Source organism: Morus notabilis, unplaced genomic scaffold, assembly GCF_000414095.1.
Source record: "Morus notabilis unplaced genomic scaffold, ASM41409v2 Scaffold518, whole genome shotgun sequence".
In the NCBI taxonomy this organism is placed as follows: Eukaryota; Viridiplantae; Streptophyta; class Magnoliopsida; order Rosales; family Moraceae; genus Morus; species Morus notabilis.
This window is the reverse complement of record NW_010366577.1, coordinates 77,002-97,332: the sequence shown is the minus strand read 5'-3', so window position 1 is coordinate 97,332 and position 20,331 is coordinate 77,002. Positions and strand designations below refer to the sequence as shown.

At 33.0% G+C, this 20,331-nt stretch overlaps 3 protein-coding genes across 4 annotated transcripts in view; 1 reads left to right on the top strand and 2 right to left on the bottom strand.

Moving 5' to 3' along the window:
- The window catches only part of LOC21409682, a 7,985-nt gene extending 5,766 nt beyond the window's left edge, over window positions 1-2,219 (bottom strand). The window contains exon 1 of the mRNA XM_010110559.1: window positions 1,647-2,219. Coding sequence (XP_010108861.1) covers window positions 1,647-2,219 — 573 coding nt within the window. The remainder of the gene's footprint in view (window positions 1-1,646) is intronic.
- A 7,056-nt stretch (window positions 2,220-9,275) lies between these two features.
- Window positions 9,276-13,785, top strand: LOC112094000 (bromodomain-containing protein DDB_G0278469). Of its 2 annotated transcripts, XR_002903300.1 has the most exons (5): window positions 9,276-9,650; window positions 10,935-10,995; window positions 11,085-11,253; window positions 11,772-11,870; window positions 13,734-13,785. XR_002903300.1 is itself a non-coding variant. In XM_024173806.1 (4 exons), the coding sequence occupies exons 1-4, from the start codon at window positions 9,477-9,479 to the stop codon at window positions 11,812-11,814; spliced, it is 447 nt and encodes a 148-aa protein (XP_024029574.1). In that variant the 5' UTR covers window positions 9,276-9,476; the 3' UTR covers window positions 11,815-12,142. The 2 variants fall into 2 exon arrangements, 1 of the variants encoding a protein (XP_024029574.1); XM_024173806.1 differs by lacking the exon at window positions 13,734-13,785 and having other exon boundaries at window positions 11,772-12,142.
- LOC21409680 (plastidic glucose transporter 4) lies at window positions 12,597-19,132 on the bottom strand. The gene is made up of 14 exons (XM_024173805.1): window positions 18,986-19,132; window positions 18,431-18,694; window positions 17,856-17,970; window positions 17,522-17,589; window positions 17,042-17,174; window positions 16,857-16,956; window positions 16,639-16,751; window positions 15,232-15,325; window positions 14,950-15,103; window positions 14,596-14,742; window positions 14,420-14,493; window positions 13,903-13,991; window positions 13,672-13,786; window positions 12,597-13,022 (listed from the first exon to the last, which is right to left on the bottom strand). Exons 2-14 carry the CDS (start codon window positions 18,687-18,689, stop codon window positions 12,840-12,842), a joined length of 1,644 nt encoding a protein of 547 aa, XP_024029573.1. The 5' UTR covers window positions 18,690-18,694; window positions 18,986-19,132; the 3' UTR covers window positions 12,597-12,839.
- Window positions 19,133-20,331: the final 1,199 nt, after the last annotated feature.

Genomic DNA, 20,331 nt, shown 5'->3' with positions numbered 1-20,331 from the left:
TCACAGAACATATAATGGTAGATGTCAAAAGTTATCATATTTAAGCTTGTGATAATTTATTATTACATAAAAATATCAAATATTATTTTTTTTACAATTAAAATATAGTTTTTAAATTACTATCTTTCAAATAAAAAGTTTTTTTCAATAATTAAATTATGTTTTTACTATTTTAATTAATTAAAATATTAAATTATTTAGGATTATTAATCAAGGGTATTTTTGTCAAAATATAATTTTTTCAATTCCATTCCATTATCAACCAAACAGCATAATCCTCATTCAGGTGTTGTTCCATAACTCCAATCAAACAATGGAATCAGTTTATGATTCCAGCGCATTCCAATTTCATCCCCATTACCATTCCCATTACCATTCCCATTACCATTCCGTCACTGTAACCAAACGCACCCTTAGGGCTTTCTTTTGGAGTTTAACTTGAGTATAATTCTTGAGTTGAATTTGAGTTATAACTTGTTGAACTTGTAACTTGAGTTTGTGTTTGGTTGTGTACATTTGAGTTATGATTTGAGATAAGAATCTTTTTGAGTTTGTGTTTGAGTGAGTCAAAACTTGAATTTGCATTTATATAGTATTTTAATAAAAATTCAATGCTGATGAAAAATTTTAATAGGGTATATGGGTCGGATTTTATTCGTCTTTTCGTTGTCAACGCATAGAAAAAAAATCATCTCAATCAGAATTAAAACGAAAAAGTTATAACATTTTTAAGAATAGAAAAAATACTGTTCATTAATTTGAGTTTAAGTTTCTGAACTCGAGTTGAAGGGGAAACTTGAACTTGAGTTTTAGTCCTAAACTCGAGTTTAAACTCGAGTTTAAACTTAAAAGAACATGAACTCAAATAAAGTTGTAACTTAAGTTGTCTTTTTTTGAGTTTTTTACTCAAAAGAACAAGCCCTTAATTTTTTATGTATATCTTTCTTCTTTTGTGTTCTGCCTATCTTATAAATTATAATAGAATGTAATTCACAATTTAAAAATAAGACTAAAAAAATATTATGAATATATACAATATACAGTAGTATTTGAGACTTTAACTTGGAAAATATCAATATACCAAAGGTAGAATACTTTGGGTCTAATTGAATTTTCATAAAAGATATCTATGTAATAATGTAATAAAAAAAGTTTGGCAGAAAATTAAAAGAAAAAATTGATAATTTCTTTACTGAAGGAGTGAGTGTATTTTCTTGATTTGAAACACTTCCTTTTTTTTTCAAAAAAAAAAAAAAAAAGGTTAAAGAGAAATCCTTATACGCCCGGGGAGTAGCACCGCCCCAGATATATCGGGCATCAGATTTGCGATTATATTTGAAGGTTATATTATAAATGAATAAATCAGTAATATTGATGGTCGTTCCATTTTTCGCTGGAATATTGAGAAATTCCTTGCAACAAAATTAAACCATTTTATCTTAATTAAGGAAGAAAAAGACTTTTTTCATTGACATAATCGGTTCAGAATACTTTTTGGATTGTATTGTCAACTGCGACATGCAAAAGTTAATTCGCTTTGTTAAGATTGAAGTTTTTTTAGTTTGAAAGCTTATACTTCATAGGATGAGATAGGACAACCAATTACTTGCTCAAAAAAAAAAAAAAAAAAACAGAGATGTACAAACCTGGCTAGGAATTCTTCTACCGTAGAAGACAGAGCTTTCAGGCATTGTGTCGTTGAAAGAAGGGTGAGAATGGACGTAAATGGAGTAGAATCCTTCATGGCCTTGAAAGAATTTCTCCCACAACGGAGCCAACGGCAGTGGACCTTTCGTCAAGAACATGAAAGCCACTTTTGGACGAACATGCTGATCCTGAACCCGAGGAACCATCGACGCTCTCCGTAACAACTCCTCATCGTTCATGTCATGCATAATTAGGACATTTTGCTCTTTCAACGAAACATTAGTATCGTTTGAATGCTTAGTACCATTCGTCCGTGCTAAGTCTGTCGACGACCATGACGATGACGACGACGACGACGACGACGACGTTTCGGGTTCTTGTGAAGGACTAAAAGAATAAAGAGAGTCTCGGGAAGAAATGAATGGGAAGCTCTGAAAGCATAAACTGGCTATGACACCAAGCGACAAACCAATAACAAATAAGAGGAGATACAAGAAATGATTTATTTGTAAATGGGAATAGAAAGACTTGGTAGCTGATTGCAAGGGGCGTTGTTCTAATTCCCCCTGCATTGTTAATTATTCTGCCAGCAAACGGAGAGAATAGAGAATAAAAAGAGATGTGTTTTGGGTAATTTCTAAGTTAATACCACTATAGTTTCATTAAGAATAATAATAATAAAATGAATAAATAACACTATAGAGTCTAGAGCCAGCTGGAATTTCATTAACTGTGTTAAGTATTTTTTAAGTTTGCCTTTTTTGGCTACTAGACTTTTCTTCTCACCTCGGATACATCATGCCGAACTGCAAGTTGCTACGTGGTATTGACCGACTAGCTAGCTTCAAGTTTATAACTGAATTCAGTATAGAATATCAAAATTAATAATAATAATAATAAAAACTGAAGCCAGTATAGCTAGGAAATTGGGAATATTCATATCGTAGTGGAAGAAAGGCATGTCCACAGTATGCATTCAATTTATTCCTATTGCGTCAACATGGGTTCAGAATCATGATTCATAATCATTCTTAATTTACGTGTGTTTTTTAAGAGAAAATACTGTAGCGAGCCACGAACCATGACACGAATCATTGCTTCAAACGCAATATTATAGGTAGTTTGGTATGAGAATTCGTGTCATTATTCGAATCATGGTACGTGACTCGCTACAGTATTTTCTCTCACAAAAAACACACGTAAACCGAGAATAATTTTGAATCATGATTCTGAATCCATGAATTAAACGTGGACCACGACGTTTGGTTGATGGATTCAGAATCATAATTCAGAACTATTCTCGATTTACGTATATTTTTTACGAGAGAAAACACTGTAACGAACCATGAAACATGATCCGAACCGATTTATATTACCTATCGTACTGAATACTACCTATCCAGAAGTTTCAACCACAAGGCACGGTTTATATATATATATATAGATTATAGACACACACATGATGGTGGTTGACCAACTATAAAAGTTTTTCCCTTTTTTTCTCTAAATTAAATGTGAGTGATGGATTTAAACTTTACATTTTATGATCGAATTATATGTAAAATTACCGTTAAAATTATATTCCTGCAACTGCAACTGTATATAGTTTTTATACTAACAAATGCTACCAAATCTTGATGTTAAAATTCATTTGAGTTAATTATAGAGAAAAAAAAACATTGGAGTTGGTCATACATATTTCCTTTGCGACGCCATATGGAGTTAATTTATAGGATAATCTCTCAAACGGCCCTCGAATTTTACATTTGGTATTTAAATTTTAAAACGTCTCAAACTAACCTCAAACTGCCCATTTGTCTAAGTTTGAGCCTTTTCATTAGTTGAATGCTATAAATGTAACAAAATATAAATAATGTTCTATTAGCATGATGTTATTATGTATCCTGTCAGTTTTAACTCGTTAAGATTATGTGCATATTTTGTATTATATCAGCATAGTGTCGTACCGTTATTTTTCATTAAGTATCGCGTGTATATTTTGTCCTCTTTTTGATACTTAATTGATAAAAAGAATTAAAACAAAACAAATTGATGAATTAAGGATTATAAGTAAAGTTTAGGACTCTGCGTAAGATTAACCTTTTCACCTAAAAAAACAAAAAAGTATAAGATAACCCTATCCCGTCCTGTCCCGCTCACTCCGTCCTGGATTCATGATGAATGTATTCCGGTTTTAGATATATTCATCGACGGCAGGCCGGCCGGTATGTTCGCATTGTATGTACGTTGGATGCACCATACTTAATTGTTATCGAGTGAATAATTAGCAGTTCATTTTATTATGTTTAAATTAATGAAACTAATAATAACTAGTAAAGGTTTGACCTTGATCAGGTTACCGTTCCTATAAAGATTTTTTTCTCTTTTGTTATCAATGCCAGCGAAATTACACACTTGTACAATGAGTTTGAAACATAATGCCCAAAACCACGGCTAAAATTAGGTCAGTACAATCGGCTACAAGTTAGGCAAGAAGCCACATTTATTTGAGTTTTAGGTAAGCAGCCCACATAATTTATACTCTTTCTGTAGCGTGGACTCCGCTTTTCTGTTCTTCTGTTATGGATTTTGTCCCTTATATATATATATATATACACACACACACACATACACACACACACACACAGAATTCTAGTTTTTCATTTTGAATATAGGTGGTTGCTTTAGATTGAGGCAACTATTTGGTAGTCAACTGCGCACTGCGGGAGACACCATTTAAAAATACATTTTTGAGAATTGCCTAATTAATCTTAGTAAACGGGTCTCGTTCATTTCGCTGATTCGAGTTTAGAATTCGAGTTGAGATGTGATTTTATGTGAGAGCTTTTTACTGTAGTAAAAAAGTTAGATGTGATTATTTGTGAGAGCTTTTTACTGTAGAAAAACTCGAATTCTAAACTCGAATCAGCGAAGTGAACGGAGCTTAAAAAATGGAGTTACGGGGGAAACATTTCTTGAAATATGTGATTGGCCTCTTTACATAAAATAGTTGAGTTTTATTGTACGGATTTTAATATTAAATTTAGTGTGGGGATTATTTATAATTTTAATTAATTAGGGCGCGAAAAAACCTTTATAAAAAGTACTTTATTATTACTTTTTTAAAGGTACGAACATATGAATGTGTGTATGGATGCTTATAAATTTTCAGGGAGACTAGGAGAGAGGGAGATTGAGAAGGTGGCACCTCTAATATGTTGATCAAAAATGTTTTTTTTTTTTTTTTGTTATTTTTCTTTCATGCATAACATAAAAATTCTTTGAAAACATTTCTGAAATGGTAATCTTGACAAATACCATTTAAAAGTGTACGAGTTATAATTTTTATCATTTGCTCTTGATTCATAACATTTTTAGTCAAATAATTAAACTAACAAAAGAATATTTATAAAAAATAAGAGATAAAAGTTTAAACTCATGCATTTTTAAGAATAAATTCTTTTTTTTTCTTTCTGAAATGGTACATAACCGTGGTCCATTTCTTCTAAACAAGCCTTGCGGGCATTTTCCTTGCATTTTATCGTCCTTTTCGATGCCAATGTCAACTCGAAGGAGTCATAAATGTCAAAGTTGTAAGAAAAGGGGAAGGGTGATGAGGATTGGCAAATACTTGAGCCTGGACAAACATACTTGATATGATCACCACTACAAAAATTATAGTTCCCTTATGATTTTCACCCATTGATTGTTGATGAAACTTCAAGGCAAAGGATCTCATTATTTATATGAATGATTTGCTTAGCAATAATCATTTGAAAACTTCTAATATCTGGAGGTACACAAGGCAGCATTTGCCAACCTAATAGATAATTTGTGATTATCTGCACCTCGTTCATTTCACTTATTTGAATTTTCAGTTATAGATTTTTACAGTAAAAAACTTTTAAAAAATGTCACATCTAACTTTTTTTGCTACAGTAAAAAGTTCTCAGAAAATGTCACATCTCAGCTCGAATTAAAAATTCGAATCCGCGAAATGAACAAATACTCAAGTGTTTTAAGTTTATAAAAAATATATATATCATATATTTTGTTATTTTCAAAATTGAAGCTCTGAATTTTAAATTCATATCAAATTTATACCTTTTTTTTGGGTCAACAACTAATTTTGATCCTCAAATTGACGATTTTATCACTGTAGCTTATTCTATAGTATTAGTCCATTCGATTAAAACCAAACTAGACCGACACCTTAAATAAAAATTAGTAGAATTTGCGGCAGTGGAGACAAACTGTAAGCTTGAGCATACAAATTAAGTGCCTCTTAATATTTATGTAATATTTGTTACGGTTCTAAACTACGGGTGTTAAAAATTCAAAAGGCAAACATATAAGAGTTCTCCCTCTACCATAGTGTTTGTTTGAGACCGTTTAATTTACTGATTTGAATTTTTGAGTTGAGATGTGATTTTATGTGAGTTTTTTACTGTAATAAAAAAGTTAAATATGACTGTTTTTTTTTTTTAGCTTTTTACTGTAACAAAACTCAAATTTTAAACTTAAATCGGTGAAATAAACGGGACCGAATTTCCTTTCACATTCCAATCGTCATCATCCTTGAATGCGTTTGTTGTGATTAATGGGCTTTAATATTTTGTACTTCAAAAAGTTGACAGATAATCACTGACATTTTGTTAGAGGCCGAATTAAGCAAGTTACGTAGTTAACTGCTAAAATTGTTTTTTAAAGGGTAATCTTGTATTTTTCACATTCCAATCCTAAGGTTGTGTTGAATGGAAAGAAAAGGTACGAAGCTTTGGGCCCGTTTGTTTGCGTTTTCGTTTTCGTTTTTCACGGTTTTCAAAGCAAAAAAATGAAAACGGGTGTTAAAAACGTGTTTGGTGCAATTTTTTTTAAAAAACAAAACCAAAAACGTTTTTGTCTTTTTGTGGAAATCAGAAAACGAAAAAAATGTGTTTTCATTTTCTTGTTTTCGTTTTCTGTTTTCTGAAAAACGGATTTCACTTTTTTTTTTCTTTTTCATTTTCTTCCCTCTTTTCTGAAACCGTTTTTGTATTATTTATGTTTATTTAATATATTTATTTAATATATTATTATTTAATATATTTAATAATATTATTTATATAATATATTTAATAATATTATTTATTTAATATATTATTATTTAATATATTTAATAATATTATTTAATATATTTAATAATGTTATTTATTTAATATATTATTATTTAATATATTTAATAATATTATTTATATAATATATTTAATAATATTATTTATTTAATATATTATTATTTAATATATTTAATAATATTATTTAATATATTAAATAATGTTATTTATTTAATATATTAAATAATGTTATTTATTTAATATATTTAATAATGTTATTTATTTAATATATTATTAATATTATTTATTTAATATATTTAATAATATTATTTATTTAATATATTATTACATGTTTTCAAAAATTAAACCACCAAACGCAGTTTCAGTTTTTTTTTAAACTGAAATCAATCTCTAAATAAAACTACCAAACGCATTTTTAGAAATAATTCAAAAATGAAACTAAAAACGTTTTCATTTTCATTTTTGTACAGAAAATAAAAACGTTTTGGAACCAATTCCAAACGCACCCTTTAATCCTTTGTTTAGTTCGTTTCTGAAAAAGGATTAGTTTATGAGTAGGAAATGAAAAGAGATGATTCATACCCTTTCTTATTTAATTACATCTTTACTTGAAAATTAGTAGTGTGAGTTTATTGGGTCCCACACTATATAGAAAAATGGTAAAAATAATGTTAGTCCTCGTACCCGTAATAGGTTCAATATTATAGATCGATTAAGACTCCCTCCCTGGTCGACGATATCAAAGATCATTTAATTATGCAAAAGGGTAAATTGCATTGGTGGTCCTAAACTATTTAAAAGATGACATTTTAGTTTTTTAATTTTTTTTTAACGAAATGAACCTCAAACTCTTTAAAAGGGTGTAATGTAGTCTGTTCCGTCTATTGTCATTTAAAATCTAACGGTATTGTACACGTGATCGATCACGTGACCATCTTTTGGCTAGAAAGACAAAAATGCCCTTGTAGTTGTTATAATATTCAAACAAGTCTGTTTCCGCCCCAATTTTTGAGAATTGGTTTTTCCTTTGGATCTGATAATGACAGCGAGAAAGGGAGACTCCGATCTTGCGATGGTAAAGAAAGGGGGCTCTGATTTCACAACGACAGGGAAAGTAGGGTCTCGATCTTGCAATGGAAAGGGACGGTGGGTGGGTCCGATCTTGAGATGCAAGGGGATTACATAGTTTGTACTGTGCGCGGGAGGTGGTTGGCGAAAGGTTTTGGAGGTGGTCGGCGAAGGGTTTCGGAGGTGGTGGGGAGTTTTGAGACTATGTTGGGTTTCTATGATTTTCTTTGTATTTTGATTAGATGAATGCTCTGGGTAGCTAATTTGGACATGTGTTGACCTATGTTTCCATTTTCTTTGAGAACATCATAGACGTGGGTCTATTGTATATTTGCTACAAGAAATGGATTTGATTGCTATCACGTATTTCAATGGTTCTGAAGTATATGAAAACTGGGTTTATGGGTTGTGGTTTGAAATTAGTTACATTTAATAGTTTTTTCAGATAAATTTAGATAATCGAAATTCAATTTAACTGTATCTATTTTTAATTTATGTTCAAAGAACAATAAATCTTGAAGTTGATTTTTTTTTTTTTATCTATGTTGTATTTTGAATGAAAGATGGCTTTGTTGTTAAAACACCCATACCCAAAAATATTTTGGTTTAGTTCAAGAAATAAAGCGTTAAAATCATCTCAGGAGCTTTTTTTTCCTTCACGAATTAAGACCAGTTGTAGAGAAATAGGTCATAAACTTCAAAATACGGAGAGAGAAGAGGAAGATCAACGGACTCGATCGCCACCCGTCGAGTTGAGGCACCTCAATCCACGATGAGACCAAAAGAAAGCAGATATGAGCGTGATTTTTGACTTACTCGGTAGAGAGAGATGAGAGAGAGATAAAATGTGTCCCAAAATGTGATTTTACACATATACGTGCGCTGTGCCGTTATATTTTGAACGACAATAGACGGAAAGAACTATATTACAATTTTTTAAAGAGTTTGAAATTTGTTTCTTTAAAAAAATTGAGAACCAAAAATTGTCACATTTTAAAAAATTTAAGGACCTCCCGTACAATTACTCTATGCAAAAAGATATTATAATAATTATATTGATAAGTTTTAAAAGACCTATAAACACTAAAAATAATGTCTAATATGTCATTTTTAATTATTTGTAATTTGGTTGATGTGAATTTACTTTTTATAAATATATTTGTTTTAAAAAAGGATGTTTAGTTATAGGGATGATGTTTTCTTTTAAACGTTTAATAAAAAAAATCCAGATCAAACAAATCAAGAATAATTAAAAAGCGCAAATTCAATATTTCACTCATGTATTTTTTAAACGTTGAAGTATTAATTTAAAATTATAAAAAATACGGCGTATTAAATGCTGATTTTGTAAAATAAGGTACTAATTAAAATTATTTCAAAAATTATAATAATAAATAGATTGAAAAGCAAAATTCAATCCACGCCAAATTTTGCTTTCCTAAATTACCCATTTCCCTCTTTTCTTCCGCAAAAGAAAAATAATGCCCCTCTCTTCATCTTTTAAACAGTAAGCACAGTGCGCCTCGTTCCTCAGATCCATCCTCGACGTCGAAACTCCACCGCCCACGTCGCTGGCTGCGAGCACCGTCGCACTGTCCCTCGCGTCCCGCTGCCGCACCCCCACGGCAAAGCCCCACCAGGCGACGCATGGTCTTCCCCACTCCCTCTGAAGAAAGAGAGGAAAACATGGAGAATAAGGAAGAGGAGGAGGAAGAAGAAGACGACCGGAGAGAAGCGGCGATTGCTTTAAAAACCTCTTTACGACCTGATTTCAAGCCCAAATCTAATGCCATCTCCCAAGCTCAGTTCTCAAAGTTCCAAGTACTCTTATCACCATTTCTCTCTCGCGCATAATCTCTTTACTCGCTATTTATTTTCCCTCGTTTTTTTTTGTTACTAGAAAAGCCTCGCAGTTTTCAGTTTTTTTGATTGGTTCTTTTGATTTAGGATAGAACCTTTTGTTTTTTGATTTAGGATAGAACTTTTTGTTTTGTTATTTGGCATAAACGTTGGAGAAACTTATATTGTAATTGGCTAGAACTATTAATTAGGTTTCTGAATGAAAATTTGGATAATGGAGCTATTATGATGTGATTGGATTTTAATACTTCACCTAATTGAGTAGAGATGAACTCGGGTTTTTTTTTTTCTTGGATTAGCTAAATTTTGTTTTATGAGAAGAACATAGGAAAATAACTTAATATGTATTTCAAAAATACAACATCTTGTTACTAATTACTAAAGAAAGTTATTGTTGAGCGAATCAGGAGATCTAAGCTATACATTTTACAAATTTGTAAACAATAAAGGCAACCTAGTTGTTTAGTAACATGTTGTGATTTTTGTGTTCATATGCTGTATAAGTTAACTAGAAGCTCTTTTTAACGAGTATTCTCTGTGGCAGATTGTCTGGTCCCTTTTACTAATTTTTTATCTAAACATGTTCAATTACAAAATATAAAAGATGAATGGAAAGATTGCTTTGTCAATAAAGATGCCGGAGGTAGTAAATTACTGGAACGACTGGCTTAAAGTGCGGGAACAATAATCAGGTCACTCTAAAGAAAGACAATTTCTCTTTAACAAGAACACAATAGAGATTTTTTTTTTTTTTTTGTCTGGCCTCTTTCAAGAGCTTGCGAAAATGGACATTTTTAGATTTGATTCTTGGATGTGGCGACTTTGGCATTTCTCGTGGCTTTGTTAGTTCCTTCAATCAATGCTCAAAGTTCTGCTGCTGAACCAGCTCCTGCCCCAACAAGTGATGGGGTAGCAGTAGATCAAGGAATCGTCTACGTGCTAATGCTTGTGGCTCTGGTGGTGACCGACATCAAAAGAGAGGAAAGATTTATCTATTTTAATGTATAATAATACGTTCATTTTTCTCCAAAAAAAAAAAAAGTGCAGAAAGAATAATCCAATCCGTCTCAGCCTTTCTACTTGGAGCTATAAGTTTCTGGTGGGAATGTTTTAAGAATCTTGAACTGTGTACCTTTGAATGCGCTATCTGGATAAGATGTTGGGATTGTTTTGTGTCATTTCTTGTTTTATTCTCTTTTCCATCCGGTGATCACTTTTAATTTATTTGGATTTCTAATGTGATAGGAGCTGAACAGGAGGCGTTTAGAAATAAAGTCAAAATCAAATTTCAAAAAGAAACAAAAAGGTTGTTTCACTGGCTATGTTTGTCGATATTTTTGCTTTCCCTATATATATCTACACGTGTTTGCTATGAGCTTGTCATCAAAATTGCAGGTGATCTGACCAAATCACAACGCAAAAATCCGAATACCAATGATGTTGAGCATAAAGATACAAGTTCTCAGAGTTCTGACAAGCACAATAATAAAGACAGCTCCCTATTACAGCAAGAGAGCATTACAACTTATTCTGCACCAATGCCACGCCAGAAGTTACATTGGGGGTATGATATATGTTCTTAATTCTTATTAACTGGTACTTGATATATACATGAAATTAGCTCGTCTCCAATAAATAGCAGTATCTCATCAGCTGAAGCTAAAGATCATGAAATTTTGTGGAGGAGAGCTGTTGGGTTTCTCAGATAGAGTTCCGTTCTCACTCATGGTGTGTCTCCCAGGCTGTAGGACACAAACACCATGTGCATATGTGGGCAACTCAATGTTTCAGTAATACGAATTACTGGAATTTACTGGAATTCGCCATCGTATTACAAGAATTGCTATGATCGGCTTAACCTTGAAAAACAAATATCCAATTTCCCTAAATAAACAGAGTTAGAATAGAGATCATGTGTTTTAAGGGGTGTAATGTGTAAAATTTGATACAAAGAAGAAATCTAAAAATACAATGAAACTTCATGGTTATCGCAGCCTGACATGATGAGTTTCTTCTGCATTATATGGTTTGACTTGATGTTTATGCTTCTAGTCCTTAAATCTGTTTTGCTAATGTTGCCAGGCTCGACACAAAGGAAAGGTGGGAAAGAAAAGCAAACATGTAAATATCACATGGCGGTGGAATTCTGTCTGGTCAAGTTGTTGCAAATGAATCTCTAAGGTGGTCTCTTGAGCTCGGTATACACGGTGTTTTTATTTTGTTTTCCTTTAGGGACGCGTTACATACTTCTTGAGAAATATATTCATTTCCAGTCATGTACGAGGAACCATTGTACATTTGAATAGTGCGTGGTATTATACAAAACTGTTGGGAGTTTCTCTAGTAAGCAAGTCCTACCGATAGTGCCAATTTCTGACTATTATTAGATTAGGTCACAATCATATTAGATTAAAATAGTATGCAAAAGTGACCGTTTCTGATACAAGATTTGACGGCTGAAAATATAAAACTATCACTAGTTCATTTTTTATGATCCTACCAGATAAGCTCCTAAAACATTTTATGGCTCCACGACTGTTTTTTATTACTTCTATATGTAAATTCCACCGTCTTGTATGGCAACACTCCAACTAGTTGTTTCAGTTTCATTTGACAGTATTCATGATGGCTCTTAAAAATATTGTTCATGATGTAGCACCGACATTTTAAAATCGTCATGGATGCTAATGAATTCTCTGTGTCACTCGTAGATTAGTTATAACATTGTTGTGTACCCCCATTTCATCTCGGTGTCGGTTAGCTTAGACTATTTGTTTTTCGTTTAAAAAACCACAAATTTTGGGCTGATACCGTCTTGAGCTGCCAAGTCTGACATTCTGCTCAAGATTTTCTACCTGAACATGTCAAATATAACCCGACTACAATCAATAATTCAAGAAATAACACTTAAACAAGTACATATCAAGCATAATCGCCTATACAGACACTTGCACTAGAACACGTGAAGTCAAGATCCTCTATTGGAACAAGAGACGTGCAAAAAAAAAATAAAAATAAAAAAGCCAGTCCTCTATAGGTTCCCAGAAAAACTTGTGAAAATATTCATCCGTGGCTCAGGAGGAAAAAAAAAAAGAAAACAAAATTCCTTACGCGTAAGTTATCATTTTGTTGTGCCCTGATATATCCAAATCAAGTTGCAGGGTTAAGAGCGCGCTCTATTTCTTCCAACGATCTTCCTTTTGTTTCCACAACATTGCCGGCTATGTACAAGACGGCGAGAAGACAGACGGCTGAGAAGCCCAAATACACGGTGCTTATGCCAAACTTGTTCACAACACTCAAGAAATAGAGGCCGATGACAAAGTTTGATATCTGATGAAGAAGAAAAAAAAGTATGAATCTTCCGAATATAGGAAAAGAGATAATTAAAAGAAAATGGAAGATATATGCATATAAAACCATCAAACTCCCAAGAACACATCAATAATATAAGACAATCTACTTGTCTTCACTTATCTTTGACACAAGCAAGAAACAAAAGGCTAGCTAGAGGATTACAATGAGTTTACGCGTACTTGTGTGTGCCAGTCTGTGTATATTAGAGACCTACATAGCATCTGTCGATGGGCGAATTAGAGAAATACCGCTTTTACAAAGTCAGTATTTGAATATACCACTTTTGTAAAAGAATATTTGAGCCTAATTTATGTATAATATTGGTCCTAGTGAATCACTAGACTTCAAAGGTGGTATGCAACCTAATCTACACGTCCTTTTCAAACCAAATGCTTGATGGTTCTCATTTCAGGCGATATCATTTGATTCTAAGTCGATTATTTGAATTTCATTTTTGCTTTTACCATCTAAAGAAAGCATTCCAGATTAGAAATTAAACAAAAACTGTAGTGCATGGAAGAAGGTCGATTCTATAGGCAAGACAATTGACATTATCAATGACAACCTGAAAAATACAAGAAGTTGCATATATTTGTTTGTTTAGCCTTTCTTTATGGTCGCTTACCCAATGCATGCCTAATGATAAAGCAACTCCTTTCGCCCTGATTCTCGAAGCAAATATCTCAGGTAGAAGTAGAGCAGGCACAGGACCAGCACCAAGTGAAAATGACAAGACATAACTGTCAATTGAGCAGAAGCGAAGTTAGAGTTTTATGCTGACATAGTCAAGAGCTAAAGAAAAAGGATTTTCCACTACCCGCACGCAAAAAAAAAAAAAAAAAAAGTTACAACTTACAGGACAGTCCCAAGAACGGCAAGAGTGCCGGAATACGGTGCTAGAACCGTCCATGTAAAGGACAGAGAGAGCAGCATCATCGAAGCAGCCTTAACAAGCCACCAAGAGAATTGTCAATCATATCATAACGACATAAATTAGGAAAATGTCGTATTGAAATTGAAACAAAAACAGGAATGAATCCCGACAAGAAGATAATTCACATCCAGGCAACTAGGTTGAAAGTGCAACACAAGAGAATTTATCCAGAGAGGAATTAAATAATGTAGTACTTTGGACTGGAGAAAAAGGCAGATCCCAAGATCATAATATTATTTGCGCAAGAAAATAGAAAGTTTATAAATTCTATTTACTATTAGATGAAAAGGTTCAATTTTGTGGCCAGTGCAGAAGGAATTTGTCAAGGTTACAATATAAGATGTTGATTATACTGTAATACATGCGAACAACACGTCAACATGCATATGCACACACACAACGAGACCAAAAATGATAAGATCAAAGATTTTAACGGTACCATTCCAGCAAAGCTTGTAATGAGAAGACTCTTTCTTCCTTGTCTGTCCATCAAGGAAGATGCAACAGCAGTGCCTGCAAGGGAATCAGTTGCAAGGCTTGTAAGGCATAACAGGCACAAATACAATATGGCACCTAAAGTTTTCTAATTCCAAAGGAAAAATAAGCAAGACTAACCAAAAACATTTGCCGCCCCAACTAGAGCACTTGCTGCAACATCGGAGGCAATCCCAGCACTACGGAAGACGGAAGTAGAATAATACACCACAGCGTTGATCCCAGCCAACTGTTGGAACAAGAAAAGTGCTGCACCAACGCTAACAACTGCAAGAAGGTGTACATGTCATTGAGAAACGAGAACACTCAGCTGTTAAATGATGTGTGCCTTATTGACTGTTGGGATTACTTAGTTTCGGTCATATAATTTCAGTCATAGAGTTGAAAATTGACAAATCTGACTAGAATCTAAACTATCATTCATTCCATTGCAATACTGAACGCAAAATCTATTTCAGGAATCTGTGGATCTACCTTTCCAATAACGGCTACTGAACAAATCAAACCAGCCCGCTTCAGATTCAGTAGAACTTTGGCCTGCTGCTGTTAAATCATTCATTACCTCAGCAACTCTCTCCTTTCCGTACAGTGTTTTAATAGATTTTTCAGCTTGAGAAATCTTCCCTTGCTACCCAAAAAAGGGGGACAAAAACGAAGTTTTGTGCAGAAATTAACTAATGAGCTAATAATACAAATGCTCTTTTTTTTTTAATTATTATTATTTGACATCTAACTAAATAGTCTTAAGACAAAAACCTGAACAAGCCATCGAGGACTTTCTGGCGAGACGGCCATTCCTAATGCCAATAGAACAGAGGGTACAATTGCAATCCCAAACATTGTCCTCCACCTGGTGAACAAAGAGCCAGATCAAAAGTATAAGCGAGAGAGGAAATGAGCAGATATTCACAAACATAGAAAACTAAGAGAACTACTGTGGTAGTAGCAGAGTAATTCTCAGCCTTAACAACAATTTGCTGGTTTTCAATTATCATAAATATTACTTTAAACGGGTTAATTTTACCAATGTATTTTCCTCAGTGCACTATATTCATTTGAGAATCACGAAATAGATCAACTTGCCTAAACAGCTATAGCATGGTACTCAGATTTCAGAACACGACAAACTATGATTCATTTGGAGCCACTAGCAATTAATAACCACCCACAAAACTAAGAACGAACATCTTAAATATAGCATTCGAAAGTTATAGTCCCATTAGCTATTTTTAAAAATTGCTTAAATGAAAAAGCACCTTCAGAGAAACATTACACACATTGGTAACTCCAGTCTCATTATTCTTCTAATTTGTTTCAAAGAATGCACCACATCACAAATGGTGGCGTAATTAAACATCTTTACAATACAAGAAAAACAAGTTTAAAGAGCTAAACATTAGTCTAGTCATAAAAAAAGCATAAGATAATGTGACACTAAAAATGAACATTTACCATTAAACGTCATAATGGCAACACCTGGTAAGTTAAGAAAGATTAATGATTAATCTACTTTTATTTTAAAAATTTGCAAGTGTCTTTACTGAATTGAACTTTACAATCTAATATTCAGTATCAATCTAAACTTATAACATTATTTCTAATACTCCACTCACAATAGAAGCTGATAGTCCTAGCCCTTGATTTCAATTGTTCTGCAATTGTTGCTCAAATTGACTAGCAGCAATTTCTACTATTTCTTTATCATTGAACCAAAAAGGGTAAATGCATGCATTAAACCACTTCTCACTACTGTTTTCACATTGTTGAAGACTGATATATTTCATATGAAACCAGATACGCTCTGGTCCTCTGGGTTTACAATACTTGAACATGATGGGAACATCTTTCACTGCCATAATTAGATCTCTCTCAGTTAACTGTCAAAAACAGATCAATTCTACACAACTAATGCCATTTAGTGTGAATGAGTGTAAGCTGATTAAATATTTACATTCTAAAAAGTTGAAAATCACACTATTCTGCATTCATAAAATGAAACAAAAGACAAGTAGAAATTTGAGCGACACCATGGAAATATTTAATTTGGATACCATTGGATTTCTTTAGCAGATAATGAATTCCCATTTGTTGCGCTATAGCAGATTGTGAGATGAATTAAATGATTTACAAGGAGGGTTACTGCAAGGGAAAAAAAAAGAATACCATAACGGGTTGCCTGCTAAAGGTAATCCAGCTATCAGAGCTGCAAGAATGCCGATACATATAAAAAGTTGGTTCACTGATCCAAGTGCTCCACGAATTTCAGTTGGTGATATCTGATCATTAGAAAAGAGTATCAAGAGGTTACAAATTCTAATATTTCAAAGTAAACAGAAGAGAATGAAGAAAAAGGATTTTTGGAAACAGAGAACAATTACTACCTCCGATATATAAAGTGGCACAATAGCAGATGAAATGCCAATGCCAATGCCAGCAAGCAAGCGACCAATTATCATTGTCTGCACATTCTGGGCTGTGGCACTGGAGGTAATAAAGACAACCTTTTAAGTAGGAGTTTCGAAACATATCACTCTTCACAACCTAAACTTCATGATATAATACATACCAAAGAAATGCTCCAATTGCTAACGGAATCGCATCTAACTGAAAAGTTCTAGTCCTGCCAAACTTGTCAGCTAGTGCTCCACCAGTAAATGATCCAACTGTGGCACCAGCAAGAAGTGTGCTGACTACCCACCCTATACAAAAGTAGCATGGTGGATTTAGCTAGAAAATCCTGAGGAACAACGAACCACATAATCTAAACAGTCTTGAAGTTAGAGCTAATATCATGTGAGTCTCCGTTGACAATTTTATTGCCGCTTTCAAATAACCAAAAAGACAGCATTTCTTTTTATATTAAGGACTTGTGGATAGACAAAGTTTGTAGTAATTGATAACAAACATCAAGATGCATAATCCGTAAGGTGAAATTGATAACAAACATAAAGATGCATAAATACGTAAGATGAAAAAAAAAAAAGAAGAAAAGGAAGAAATTATACGTCATGATTTCAAGTTTGTCTTTATTATTTATAATACTTGCCTTGCAATACAGTATTTTGTGCAATCCCAAGATCCTTGGCTAGGTATTCAAGAGCACCATTTACCACTCTGCAACGAAAAATGAATGACATCATGGTAAGCCTCATGCAAGGTCAGTTATAACTTGAAATCTTGTCTTACAAAAAAAAAAAAAAAAAAAAAAAAAAAAAAAAAAAAAAAAAAAGGATAGATAGTGTCAACACTCAGGATGAGTATGATTCTGCAATATGAATATTCATTGGGCACATATCGGATAAAGGTCCACGAACGAAGATCAAATTGACCACGTCAAGTAGTAACAAAACACGCCACTGTAGAGGCCAATGAAGCATTACCCCAGATGGTAGCCAAACAAAATGGCTCCAAGACAAGCAACACCAACGAACGGTAAAACTGTTCCAGAAGACTTTCCGTGCTGCTTGGAGGGAACCATTCCCTCAAGATCTTCATCTGCGTCAAGGTTTGAAGATCTTGCGTCAAGGTTTTGCGTGCTAAGGGTAAGAAAGCAAATAATTTGAAGATCCAACTGGCAATAAGAGGTATTAAAAAAATTTCGAAAATGGGTCCATACAATTAATGCATCTCACAGAATGAGAGAGAGGTGCATTCGTTATGACACAAATACTCAACATATGGATAATTATTAGCATTTTTTAAGCTGCCAGAAAATGATTGACCTGTAACAGTTTCGAGATCAAAAAGATCTTCCAAACTCACACACATGTATAATTAAAAGAATGCAATGTTCTCAGGAAAAGAAGAACTAGAAAGGTAATAATCAACATAGTAGCAGCTAATGTTCTGAAAAAAGGCTAGTAAAACGACTTCCATTAACATAATTTGATCACAAACGCATGCAAATGATCAAAACCAAAACAAATCAAAGACGGGAAAGGAAGTAAGATCAAACATGAAGCCTGAGCCTTGAGTGATCTGGGTTTCGCCGACGACCCGAAAATGCCATTAACACCCAATCGAGTCCTTCCAAGCTCGACTCCCATTGAAGCCATGGAATTTAGGCTCAGCCCACCACAACAAGCAGTTCCGCCAGTCATGCTGAGACTTCTTCTGCTAGTAGATTCACCCAAATTAAGCAATACCCTTCTCTGGTTTTGTACCACAAAGCCTATTTTCCCTCCTTTGACCGAAGGATATGCTGACGCTTGCATTTTATCTGATGAAGAAAAACCCAAATTCCCATTAATGTCACCAAAGTCAAATATACTAAATTAATAGAGATTCCACTAAAGTGGAAGTCATCACAAGGAAAAAGGAATTCCCAATTACGAAAACTGAAAAGTTTGTGCAAATATTATTAAACTATATGAAGTGGCATAATTGGCTTCGCAGAAAAATCAAGATCAAACTGAAATCTTTCAACCTGCAATTGTCTTTGCAAGAGTGGCACTACTTTAATCTTAAAGAATGGTGTAAAGAATGAAACTGGGGAGGAAAATAAAAATACCCGAAATAAAAGGAATCACTATCGGAAACAAAACCCAGAAGCAGAAAGTAACGGTTTTTTCTTTTTCTCGGCCTGTTTTTAAATGGGATTTTTTTAGTAAGGGAGAGAGTTGGAAAGTCCGCTGAAAGGAGTTGAGGAAAAGGACAGACTGTTAGCTTACTAAGCACTCGTTGCCGCTACAATAAAGAAAGATTCTGAATTATAGGATTTGTTTGGAATTTGTTTTTAAAAAAAAAAAAAAAAAAATTTTGGGTATAAAAATAGGAATGAAAACGTTTTTTATTTTATATAAAAATTATTTTTAAAAAAATGTTTAGTAATTTTATTAAGAGATTATTTTTAGTATAAAAAATTTATTAATGTCTATTTTTTTTTTGCTCGAGAGAAGAGAAAATAAAAATAAAAAATGAAAAATGATTAAAAGTCGTTTTTTATTTCTCTCACATAACTAAAAAATCGTTTTAATTTTCATTTTTTGTCTTTAATTGTGTCAAACGTCGTTTAGAATCGTTTTTATTTTTTCTTTCTCAAAAAATGTAAAAAATAAAAACAAGAACAATTTCAAATACGGTAATGAGTTTTTTTTTTCTTTATTGCTTTTCTTTGAATGTCAGTATTAAATTGCTATTTGTATTTTTGAATTTGAATACGTATATTTCGGTTCCGTTTATTTCACCGATTCGAGTTTTATTACAGTAAAAAAATTTTAAAAATAGTCATATTTAATTTTTTTATTATAGTAAAAAATTTATATAAAATCACATCTCAATTTAAATTAAAAACTCAAATTAATAAACTAGACGATTTTTATGAGTAATGAATATTTATCTCAAGTTTTTGATAAAAACTGAAACAGTTAGGGCAAAACAGAGAAAAACAAAAACAAAAAAGGAAACGTAATGATATTGGTTTAAGAGAAATTTAAATTGGTAATACATGTGGATATATATGAAAGATTACGTGGGATTTTGGATTAGATTTTGGGGTAAGCGTTGTACATGTCGGGAGAGGTGCACGTGGGACAGATGATGGAGGGTTTGCTGATTTTAGATTTTTTTTTTCTTTTTGGTAATGATTTGAGATCCACTTGCGTGGTCTTCCTTTGGCTGCAGCCTGCAATATGCCGTACAACCAATCAATGCACATGAGTTCTCCGGTTCTCACTCTTTCTGATTACAGCATTTTGTGTCAATTGGGAAAGCCGTTTTATAGACGGCCCAACTTAACCCGCTACAGTGATTAATTTAGTACGGTTTAGTTTTGTACTGTTATGAGTTGAGTCGGTCAGTACGTTAGAAGGGTTTAGGTTAGGCTTCATGTTTGAGGCCCGTAGTTCAAGCACCGTC

Coding starts and splice junctions, on each gene's coding strand:
- LOC21409680 (XM_024173805.1), bottom strand. CDS start 18,689: ATGCAAGCGTCAGCATATCCTTCGGTCAAAGGAGGGAAAATAGGCTTT. Junction 17,175..17,521: donor ACAAAATACTGTATTGCAAG/GCAAGTATTATA, acceptor ACTTTTGTATAG/GGTGGGTAGTCAGCACACTT. Junction 13,023..13,671: donor TATCATTAGGCATGCATTGG/GTAAGCGACCAT, acceptor CTTCTTCATCAG/ATATCAAACTTTGTCATCGG.
- LOC112094000 (XM_024173806.1), top strand. CDS start 9,477: ATGGTCTTCCCCACTCCCTCTGAAGAAAGAGAGGAAAACATGGAGAAT. Junction 9,651..10,934: donor CTCAGTTCTCAAAGTTCCAA/GTACTCTTATCA, acceptor CTAATGTGATAG/GAGCTGAACAGGAGGCGTTT. Junction 11,254..11,771: donor CGCCAGAAGTTACATTGGGG/GTATGATATATG, acceptor TAATGTTGCCAG/GCTCGACACAAAGGAAAGGT.